Source organism: Borostomias antarcticus, assembly GCF_949987555.1.
Source record: "Borostomias antarcticus genome assembly, chromosome: 16".
NCBI lineage: Eukaryota > Metazoa > Chordata > Actinopteri > Stomiiformes > Stomiidae > Borostomias > Borostomias antarcticus.
This window is the reverse complement of record NC_140249.1, coordinates 21,074,077-21,085,865: the sequence shown is the minus strand read 5'-3', so window position 1 is coordinate 21,085,865 and position 11,789 is coordinate 21,074,077. Positions and strand designations below refer to the sequence as shown.

Sequence of the window (11,789 nt, the reverse complement as noted above, 5' to 3'; positions counted from 1 at the left end):
CCTTTCCAAGTAGCGTGGAGATCAGAGGCTTGGTCCCAGTGGGCCGACGCGTTCTTACCGGTCTCTGTGTCGTTGCAGGTGTCCCCGGTGAAGCCGTCTGGACAGATGCAGATGAATGGAGCTCCGGCGCCGGTCACACAGGTTCCTCCGTTGCTGCACACGTTCACCTCACAGTAGTCCGCTGGGGGAGTGGAGGGGATGGGGATGGGTTAGTCAATGGAAATAGATGGATACACACAGGCACTGACGTGTTGACTTGTCAAAATAAACTGCACCTTGTTAGCAGTTTACTTCCCAGCATGCTCCACGTCACAAGTACGCATTTCTGTTTACTCTGTACCCGAACTTTATCCTAGTTTCGCCAGATCCAATTCGCAAAAATGCGAAGGGTCTGGAAACTCACAGCTGCTTTCCGATTCCCAAGGGGCATTACCAACGGACATAGATCAAAATGCCTCTGGAGGCAATTGGATAGACAATATATACAACAAATCAGGGAAAATGCCTCTACGGCCCCATATTAGATAAACGGTTGTGATTGGCACAAACCAATCTGGGTTTGAGTGGATTCAGTTAGAACGGTTGGATGTCCAGACTGATCTGCGGAGTGAAATAGAATGTGAGCTTGTGAGATCAGGCTGGCGACGCCCGGCTACCCGTACCCTGTTCATGAGTCATGACAAATAAGCCTATTTGTTTACTTGTTTTGTTTACAGCTTGCAAAAGGTAAGGTAAAAACACAGGGGTCAAAGAAAAGCTTTGTACCCTATATGAGTGTGTGCCCTCATTCTGTAATTCAAACCCCAAGATATGCAACACTGCATATTAATTGTTCTGATTTGACATTCGTAAACATCTCAAAAACATTGCCATTCCTGGAGGGGAGAGAGAGCAGTAAACGTGACAGCTCAGCATTTCCCGTCAATGGGTGACACCAGAGTGATGGGAGTTAACATCCGATCCGAGCCACACTCTCCAGGTTAAGGTCCCATTCAGCCTGGGGACAGGACTGGCATGACTCATGAGTGGTTAGCTGTGCTGGTCTAAACTGCTGACACAGCGCTCTCTACTGTACACACACACACGCCCCCCCACACACACACACACGTCCACACACACACACGGATGCTGGATGCTTCCACTAGCACCGCTGGCTAGTGCGGTCAGCCTAGAGCTTGCCTTGTCAAGGGCATTTGTTTATTTGACAGGGGAAAAATACATCTAAACCACTCATCAAATTTTTTAAAAGCTCAAGTGCACAGCAGCACTACCACACGTGGCATGTTAGCTAGCCTATCGTCACATCAGAATTCAACTCATAATGTCAAAAGTGGAAAACGGAAGCATTAAGGTTAATTTATGTTTCGGAAAATATGCTATGATTGAAGATACGATATGTGGCAAAAGTGCAGTCTTCAATTTGACGGCAACCATTTTGAGGGAGCTCTGAGCTCCGACACTTTGGATTGTGTGAAGGAGGGAAAAAGACGCTGGGAAGCAGACGATCCTGTCGACTCGCACGTTTCCCCCAGCTGACACGTCGTTTGGATAATTGTCAAGGAAGCCGAGGTCTAACCCGATTCCTAATTGGAGGTTTAAACACATAATATATTATGGAAATAACCCCCACTACTTAAAGGGAGAAAATAGTCTTTGGTCATATAGGCTATAGTACACTTACGAGTTTTGACCTCCTATTTAAGTCCTCGAAGGGCCTCGACTCCCACCTCAAACACAGAGCAGAAGGGAGGCCATCCGTCTGGCGGAGATTATACTTCTCGGAGGCGCAGAGCCCTCGGCGCCCCGGGGAAAATGGCACTTGGGTGAGAGACTCCTCACTCCCTCTCTCTCATCCTCTCCTGTTCTTCCCACACACCACACCAGGACTAGAGACTCTTGGGTGATGCTCACCCTGAGGAAACTGTACCCAAAATGGCATCGGAGTACAGCGAATCATACAAGCCTATTGTTTTGGGAAGAGGTTTTAAAGGTGGCTGGCCAACTAGCCTCTGTAAAGTTAATTGAGGACTGAAGACCTTTTGAACTTCCTCAACGTGGACACAGTGAGACACGAGTGTGTGTACTACTGTTACTGTATGAACAGTTCAAAGGAAAAACCCACCCATCCTCATCATTTCACAGTGGGTCTGCATAGCAGGAATCAAGATGGTGATACTGTATGTATGCATGGTGTGTGTGTGTGTGTGTGTGTGTGTGTGTGTGTGTGTGTGTGTGTGTGTGTGTGTGTGTGTGTGTGTGTGTGTGTGTGTGCGTGTGTGTGTGAGAGTGGGAGAGAGAAAAGAGGGATAGTGTGAGAGAAGTCCCAACAACATTCTGTTTTGCCATTTGGCCCAAAGCTAAGATATCCACATGAGTTTCCCAGGGGTGTAGTGTTATCAGTGTTCTGAGTTCTAATCTCAGGAGGTTGTGACACATAGCCTTGGCTGGCACCAGGATACATCCTTATTCCAATGTTTCTGCTTGTTTATCTTGGGGAAGGAATGCGACCTCCCTCTTCCTCCAACCACGCAGAGCACCCACTGAGGAACCACTGCCAAGAAGATATGCTGAAAGAACAATCTTACCAACAATGGCCTTGCTGATTTCTATTCAATAGGTTACAAAGCTGCACTGTGTGCAATGTGAAACATTTTCATTTTTGCCTCATAGAGCTAGCTTCCCAGATGTGAAGGTATAGAGGTTATTGTTGATTCGGCCTATTAATAAGCTCCACAAATAGCTTTCAAAATGAGCTAGGCCTAGTTCTTATTCTTACTTTAATGTGCGCCTCTGCTTCTGGAAGATTCATTCCAGGCATATTCCAGAAACATTCATTATTTTAATCCCAAACCCTGTTCCTTCCTAGAAGAAGCCTTTTGCCAGGTCGTTATTGTAAACGAGAATTTGTTCTTAACCAACTTGCTTGAGGCTCAATTATTAAAAAAATAAACCGTTTCTTTGGTCTGCCTGGATTTGAAGTGCAATTTATCGTGGTGCAGGCTGAGGTTTCAGTGAGGAATATTAATTTACTGACATCAGTCAAGGTTGTCCTGCAGCAGATAGAGGTCTAACCACCAAGAGTTCCCCAAGACGTCCTGGGAATAGCCATGGTAGTCAAAGAGGGAATTGAAATCTGACCTTCCTCATTATCAAATACCATATACTAAGATACTAAGTATCAGCAGAATAATGGTTTAGCCATGTACACATTTCAGGGAGAACTGGCTTTCATTTCACACTTTCAATTTAATTTATTAAGAAGTGAGTCAGAATCAGAAAGGTTTATTGCCATGTAGTTTACAACATACTAGGAATTTGTTTCGGTCAATGGTGCGTAACACAGAGACAACATTGGACAGGGTGTGGGGACGAGGCCCTGGCATGGCATCCCTTAAAGACAGAACAGATACATTCGTGTTCTGTTTGGAAACTTAGTTTGTGAAACTCTCTTGAGATACTGTATTCATAAAATAGCATAGACTGAGGCAATCACATTTAGTGACCTAACTGGAGTGCCTTGGTCTTTCTGACCATGGATGAGTGACTTTCAGATAAAAGACCTCGACATTCTCCCATTCCATCCCCAGTGTTGAGAGGCTATGTGTCGGGTGGAGTTCAAGAGGGATTACTGACTCACAGGCAGCGGGGAAGGTTGGATCAGCTCAACGTTTTGATCATCAAACTATAATGTTACAGCTACACAGCTGAAATTAGCCTAGTGTCAGGGACCAAGGTCCAAGTGCAACACTAACATACCCGGAACAAAGTAAACCAACTACAGGTCTGAATACACCCTGAGGACACCATCACATCCATTATCTTCATCTCTGTGAGAGAATATAAAAGGCTCTCTAGCAAGTGTATTGAAAAATGAGAATTCATTGCATAAATACCATACGCAACCACTTGCAGAGAGCTGGGAATATGAACAGGAAGGTTTCTTTGTAATTGTAGCCGGGTCTCCTGATCTGGGACTGAGCAGGCCAGACTCCACAGGGCACTGTGCTTTTCTGGGGCCTCATGAGTCATAATCCAGGCGTTTCCCATGCTGTCCGAACCCGGGTCCAAACGCCAGACAGAGATCCCAGCAGTCAGCCCATATGATGAGTCACCACCTGCTGAGGAGCTAAGCAGGCCGAGGGTGGATTTGAGGCGACTCAGTTCATGGTATTAGGTAAAGGTAGGTGTGTACTGACTGAAATTCTGGACCGTTACCGATGTTTTTTGTTGTTAGTTATATTATGAAGTGCAATTTATCTTGGTGCAGGCTGAGGTTTCAGGGGGGAAATCAATTTACTGACATCAGTCAAGGTTGTCCTGCAGCAGATAGAGGTCTAACCACCAAGAGTTCCCCAAGAAGTCCTGGGAATAGCCATGGTAGTCAAAGAGGGAATTGAAATCTGACCTTCCTCATTATCAAATACCATATGTCTAAGTATCAGCAGAATAAAGGTTTAGCCATGTACACATTTCAGGGAGAACTGGTTTTCATTTCACACTTTCAATTTCATTTATTGAGAAGTGAAAGTTATGTAGTTATTCCCACATTTTGTGTCAGGGAAACAAATCAATATTCATTATATAAAAAATAACTGAACTGTTTCTTTCAGCCCTTCATCACACTATCTTTGAATGAGCACAAATTAAATCATACAAATTTATGAAACGACCTATAACTCACTTTCACTTGACAAAGACTGTTGTCCGACGTCACACCCTGCCCCCTTAGCATGAGACCAGCCAGCAGCGCTCTGGGTGGAGTTCCATGGATGAGGATTCATTCCCATAGTAATCAGCTCAGAGGATCAGCCAGGCTTGGGCACACAGCTCAGGCACGGTATTAGAGGGCAGGTGGACAACAACAAAATGACAAGCCACCTTGGGGAGTGTTAACCTTAGCGTGCGGGAAAAACGCCTGTTGCCATAGGTACTCCCTGGACTGGCCCATTTGAGGGCATTTAGTGGGGGGCTCCCTGGGCCATTTGAGGACCCTTGGGGGTGGCAGAAAGGGAGACTGGACACACTGTTGCAATAAAACCAAGCCGGCTTGAATCCAGTGAATGGAAACTAGCCACAAGACATAAATGGGCTGCCTTATAATCAAATTGATGTGTAAAATAGGGATGAGACAGTATACCGCAAAACCATGAACCATGGTATTAGAACAGTGACATTCCCTGTGTTTATGGTATAACATTTACGGTATTACACAATAATGCGCTGCTGAAACTTCACATTTCAAGTTTCTTGCGACAGTTAATTTTGTAATTTAATATAAGCTTGCTATTAATAAACTGAGCTTTATTACAATAGTGTGTATTGTCCATCATGTGTTGCACTGTAGTTCCTTCAAAGTAAAATACTTGTTTTTTTATGTGTGTTGGAGAGGTGAAATGCCGTATACCATGAAATACCGTAAACCGTACCGTGTAACTAGATACCGTACAGCACCTTAATGCAAAAATCGATACTATCTCATCCCTAGTGTGAAAATAACTACACGGTGTGTTACAGTGTTTGCTGCTGAATGACGATAGGTGGCCGCAGTGCATTAGTAAGCGCTGTACTACTTAACCACCAAGGGCAAAATCTCTCCGCGTTAAAATTGGCACTTAAGGGATTTTTGAGTTGAAGCATCCAGCATCACCTAACAGTAATCAGGGATATTCACAACATAACGCAGAGGCAGTTAAGGCAGTTACATGTGCATGGAATGTGTATGTACCTGTGTGTGCGTGTGTGTGTGTGTGTGTGTGTACAGTATGTGTGTGTGCGTGTGTGCGTGCGTGTGCACTTCTGTACAAATTTGTGAATCCATCCATGAGCAACTGTGCGTGTGTATTAACATGTGTATGTGTGTGTGTGTGTGTGTGTGTGCATCTATTTCGGCCTGATAAAGTTCGCTCCACACCTCTGCTCCATCACGCACCGCCAGGACTGGGGTGGCGGAGCATGTAGACCGACAGGCACGTGAGCTAACGTGTTCCAGAGAGCCCTGCTGGGAGAGCGAAGCCACATCACAGAGTCACACGCCTCTCCTCGTCCACACTGCTCAAAAAGCCCTGAGGCAGAACACCATACAGAGGCCACACAGGCCTGTTGAGCAATGTGGCACAGTCCAATGACCTATCATGGACGCCAACTAGGATGAGGAGTGTGTGTGTGTGTGTGTGTGTGTGTGTGTGTAGGGCTGTAACGACTATGAATTTTGCTTAACGATTATTTGTCAGAAAAATAATTGCGATTATTACAATATTCCATTGAACTAGGGTTGCTACCATATTAACTCAGCAACAGATTTTTTTTTTTTTTTTTTTTTAAACATTTTTTTCATAACCGCAGTTTATCGTGGTCAGAAAAAATAATCGCAGTTTGACAATTATGTAATAATCGTTACAGCCCTATGTGTGTGTGTGTGTGTGTGTGTGTTGCTAGGGTGCCTCCTCCAAACTTACAGTTAGGCTGGTACAGTAGCCTATGCTACAGCTGCAGGTGTGATTTCACTAATCTCACACTACTCCAGAGCACCAAAGACCATCTGCTATCCAACAACTAACTACTGCTAAAAATACTTTTGTTTGGTCATAGACAAAAAGCTATTCTCTGAGGTAACTCATGTAGGCCGCAGCTTGCCATGTAAATATGTGTGAGAGGTACTGATGGCCTGTATTTCTCACCCTAAGTATCCACCACTTTCAACGTGCTAAATAAAGTGAGGATCAACTGTTGCCCATACTTACTAAATGAGTTAATTCACTCGTTTGGCTGGATGTAGCGTGTATAAAATCATGGGAGGGCGAGTAAAATATTTAACACAGCAGATCGGGAAGTAGAACGAGTGACACTGATCGAGGGACTGGATTAGAGGATTCTGCAATTAAACATTTATTAGGCTCTATTCAAAATTAATCTGGAAAAAATAGAGTCCAAGCAAAGCTTGACATTAAAAGTGAAGTCACTGAGACACAATGAGACAGGCTCCTGAAGGAATGACCCAACTGGCAGATGGCAAGGGCCTGGGGCCAGGCAGAAGCCAAAACACACCCTCTCACTCTCGAACACACACAGGCCAATATAAAGCTTTACACCCACTGCATGTTTCTCATACACTTTACAAACTCCAAGTGAACAGAACAAGGCACTCAACTAAAGCAATTGGCCTCGCATTCAGCTATATTTAGCTCCAGCTCACAAAGCTGACCTGAGTGGTATTGTTGTGAGAGCCTTGTGTGGCAGAAAACATGGCTTTGCACTTCCCTCACCTCAACGCCAACCATGCTGAGTTACTGAACACTGTATCAAGCCTCACCATTCTTGGTTCAAGCTACCCCCAGCAACAACAACAACAAAAAATTAAAACCTGCCCTTTCTGCACTCCCCCTGTCAAGTAACCATTTTGTATGACACAGCAAGAGCTGGATGCAGCCCAAATGAGTGTCCCACTCACTGTACTGGCCTCCCTCTGCTCCCCTGGCCAGTGCAGAGGGCTGGAGGGTAGCTAGCTACTGTAGCACGGAGCACCGTCAGCGAGGAAAAGTATGGGGTACATTCTGCTTGAGTGATCATTAGTGGCAGGATGTCCAGGGACTTCAGCTGGGATTCAGTTGCATGGCATTTCGCTGGCCACATCCGGAGAAGTGACTCAATGTTTTTGGTCAGCCACACCTAAATTAATCATAGTCGTATGCCCCAAGGTAGAAAATAATAAAGCCTACAGTTACAATTGCATATTTTCAGAGGCATGTCACACAATGTAACCAACTGACAAGCTCTGCGGTGCACTCTTTGGATGAGGTTGAGATGAAAGCAAAAACCGGGGCATATGGTGCCCATTCATTCATACTAGTCTTGGATCCAAACAAAGCTAAGTGCCAGTGGCATGCGGCTAGAGCCTGGCCAAACATAATAGCCGCCTGTCTGTATGTGTCATGTGTGGGTCTTATTATGAAAAGCCCTCAGTCCTTTTATGGACGTCTTACAAAACCATATATTTCTGCCAAAACACTTTGCTCATGGACAGCTGTTATGTAGGGATAATAACCATGAGATATCCGGAACTGCAACGTAAGGCTGCAGTTTCCATTTGCACTCGGTCAATTCTTTGATTTAAAAAGATTTATAGGCTAATACAGTGTCACACAACCACAGATGAACTGGCCACCAATATCAAGTAAGCTACAGTGCAACACAAAATATTGGAACTGTTCCATCCGCTCTCTGACTCGCGTTCCTGTCCGCATGTTTTAGGGAGCTCTCCAAATCTGAACAGGAACGTGCTGTTACTTAGGTAATTAATTAGTAGTCCACTTACACAATGTTTGGAATGTTATAACGGTGCTTACCCACACACACACTTCAAAATGAATGCACTGGGCTGTGAGAAGACAACTTTCCCAGATGAAAACAGTTCACAAGACAAATTATCGAAATCAAGCTTCGGCGAGGGGAGCACATTGCACATTGCACGGGAGCACATTGTATTATACCCTCAATGTAAACAAAAAACAACTTACCATTCACTGTGGAAATAGCACCAAACACTAAGCAAGCTGCGAGAAGAGGCAAGGATAGCGAAAAACAAGCGTGTGTCTTCATTTTGGCCTCTTTCTGTACTTCGTAAAACTCTTAAATGTGGGTTTTAAGAGTTCCCAGACAGAAGCGCGGCTCTGAGCGGAGTGTGTTGCTCTGGTCGTGGTTGTTGTCCAGATTGAAAGATAGGAGGCGTCTGAGCGGCAGCACGTGCATCTCAGCTCTCATCCAATTACAATCCGTTATAGCCCTCCCCGGGGGGGCAGCTACTGTATATTGAAACCAGAAATGTTGTTTCTTATAAACTTTAATGATTAAAATGTAATCTATAGGCTTAGCAGACGAGAAGCTTGGTTCATAAGAGTTGCACGTTGAGCAATTTATTTGAACAAATAATGATTAGCCTAATAAGCTAATTAAAAACTGGAAATGACTATAATTTTGCTTCTTAACTAAGAAAGGTGATCTAAGAGTCTAAGTCCATGTTTGTTTGGCATTCATCTATTACCATGGTACAGTCATACAACCTTTCCTCATTATCATGATTTGCAAACAGTATGTAAAGAATTAGGTCAAAAACAGGACATTACCATATTTTCACTTTTAGTGAACATAGAAAGGCGATCTTAGAGTAGAAATTAATCTCTTGCCATAAGTAAAGCATGCAACCTTTTCTCATTAGTACAGAAACCAGGAAATTGATATATTCTGTTTTTTAGTCAATTTAGAAAGGTGATCTTGATCCACGTCCATTTAAAAGTGACAGGGTTTAGATATTGTTTAGTTTTTATTTCGAATTATAGTCTACTATTAAATAGTAAATGGTAAATACTATTACAATCCTATTACAATCCCCCCTCCCCACCGGCGTCACCTGCTACTCGCCACTTGACCACTTGACCACGTGACTCCCTCACCCACGATGGATTATAATAGGCTACCTCCAAAAGGAAATTTCCATCTGGAACGGAAGGGCCGGGTGTAAAAAGGAAAATATTACAGGAGGAAAAAAAAGAGTGCAGGATATGTAACTGTATGAATCTGTAGCTATGTTAACAAGCTGTAGCTATGTTAGTTCATTTAATATAAAGGTATGTAACTGTTATGAATCTGTAGCTATGTTAACAAGCTGTAGCTATGTTAGTTCATTTAATATAAAGGTATGGAACTGTTATGAATCTGTAGCTATGTTAACAAGCTGTAGCTATGTTAGTTAATTTCATATAAAGGTATGGAACTGTTATGAATATGTAGCTATGTTAACAAGCTGTAGCTATGTTAGTTAATTTAATATAAAGGTATGTAACTGTTATGAATCTGTAACTGTTGGTTAATTAGATTAGATTTGATTACTTTATTGCCCTTTTCTGGAAATCTGTAGCCACGTCTGATACATTGCCTCACATGAAACACAAACATACAGTATACACAGATTTACATTCATCCACGTATCACCATACCCTCTACCATACATATACATCCCATCACCAGCCACCTTTCCAGCACACGTGTTTTGTTTATTGATTCTATTGCTGAGGGATGAAGCTCCTGCTAAAGCGTGCCGTTCCAGGCCAGGGATTTGAATCTGTGGCCTGATGGAAGCAGCGTGAAGATTGGGTTGAGGGGGTGTTTGGAGTCATGTGTGATGGTACGTGCTCTGCGTGTAGTGGATGCTGTTGAGGTCTGAGAGGTTGGGGGTGGGAAGGCAGATAACCTTGGAGGCATTATGTGTGATGCGTGTGAGTTTGTTCTTGTTGGAGGCCGTTAACGTGTTAAAGAAACATGGGGAGCAGTAGAGGAGAATGCTCTTGTAGAGCAGCAGTGTGTGGCAACAGAGAATGCTCTGAGTTTGCAGATGGCAGAGAGTCTTTGAAGACAAGAGGCAAACAGAGCACTGTGTCGTCACAGCAGAGAATGTTCCGGATAAATCAAATTAACTATAAGCTAACATGAATAGGACTGCTAGCATCCTTCAACCTTGGTTGCTCCTTTGCTTGTTAGCTAGCTACCAAACACCATAACCGTTTAACAAATTCTAAACATAGCCTCCATGGGCGAGATCCACACCTCCAGGGATGAGTCCACCTCCGGCCGGGGCAGGACCCTCCCTGTTGGTCTGGAAGCAGGAGCAGGCAGGCTGGACATCTGGATGTCTGGCTGGATGGAGGACCAGGCAGGCTCCCAGCCTGGATAGCTGGATGGAGGACCAGGCAGGCTCCCAGCCTGGATAGCTGGATGGAGGACCAGGCAGGCTAGAAGGCTGGATATCTTGATGGAGGACCACGGAGAACCATGCTTCCAGGCCTAAGGCAGGCTGGAAGCTTCGATGGAGCACCAGGCAGGCTGGAAGTCCACCTCCAGGGCAGAAATCTGGATGTCTGGAGGCCTGGATGTCCACCCCTAGAGCAAGACCTTCACCAAATGTCTGGAAGCCTGGCTGGCTGGATGGAGAATCATTAAAATAAACTTAGTCTGGGAAGTCTGTAACAATTTTCAATTTTCTTCATTATTTTACCTGATAATAAGAGCTATTGTGCTACACAAATCGCTCAACATGCAACTCTGAATTAGTTGAATTTCATCCATTAGGCCTATAGATTTCAATCATAAAAGTTAATGAGAAACACAATTTCTGGATCGAAGACATTTCTAGCGACAAGCTACTTTTTTTATGTGTTTTTTGTGTTTTTTTTAATAAATGATGCATAATTTTGTTTCGAAAAGAAAAGTGCAAAGTTGGGAAGTCGCCCATGATTATGCATGTCATATTTTTGAGGGGCAATTTGAGACTCTTGTAGGAATCATTGACTTCATAAAATTGCATTATGAAACCTATGGGATATTTCATGTGATAACATTATTTTTCCAAGTACAAAAAAAACAGAAAAAATATTTGAAAGTATTTGACTGTATATTAGTCAGCTAGGTCAGGAAAATATGAAATGTAAATAAAAGTTTCACTCACTGGCTCTACTTATGAAGAAAAAAAATGGGGGGGGGGGGCATTCAGATGGCAGTTCAGATTCTGCGTACATTTAAGGGCTTAGTGGGTGTTGCTTGAGCCGAGATCCATCTGTGGTGTCAGTCACAAAATTGACTTGTGAGTGTTGACATGTTGAGTGGAAGTAACTGGCTCCTTTGAGCATTGTCTTGATTTGAAAGGCTATTCAGCACTTGTGTGGGCATAGCATTAACCTTTGTGCTCAAATAGACATATTCCATCACAAGAAATAAAGAGATTTTTTAAAGATGTAAAAGAC

At 43.7% G+C, this 11,789-nt stretch overlaps 1 protein-coding gene across 2 annotated transcripts in view; it reads right to left on the bottom strand.

Moving 5' to 3' along the window:
• Positions 1-8,692, bottom strand: part of mfge8b (milk fat globule EGF and factor V/VIII domain containing b) — a 22,805-nt gene extending 14,113 nt beyond the window's left edge. For both annotated transcript variants that reach the window (XM_084450847.1, XM_084450848.1), the window contains exons 1-2: positions 8,514-8,692; positions 59-181 (exon numbers count right to left, since the gene is read on the bottom strand). In XM_084450847.1, the coding sequence (XP_084306973.1) occupies positions 59-181; positions 8,514-8,595 (205 nt within the window). In that variant the 5' untranslated portion in view covers positions 8,596-8,692. The remainder of the gene's footprint in view (positions 1-58; positions 182-8,513) is intronic.
• Between the last annotated feature and the right edge of the window lie 3,097 nt (positions 8,693-11,789).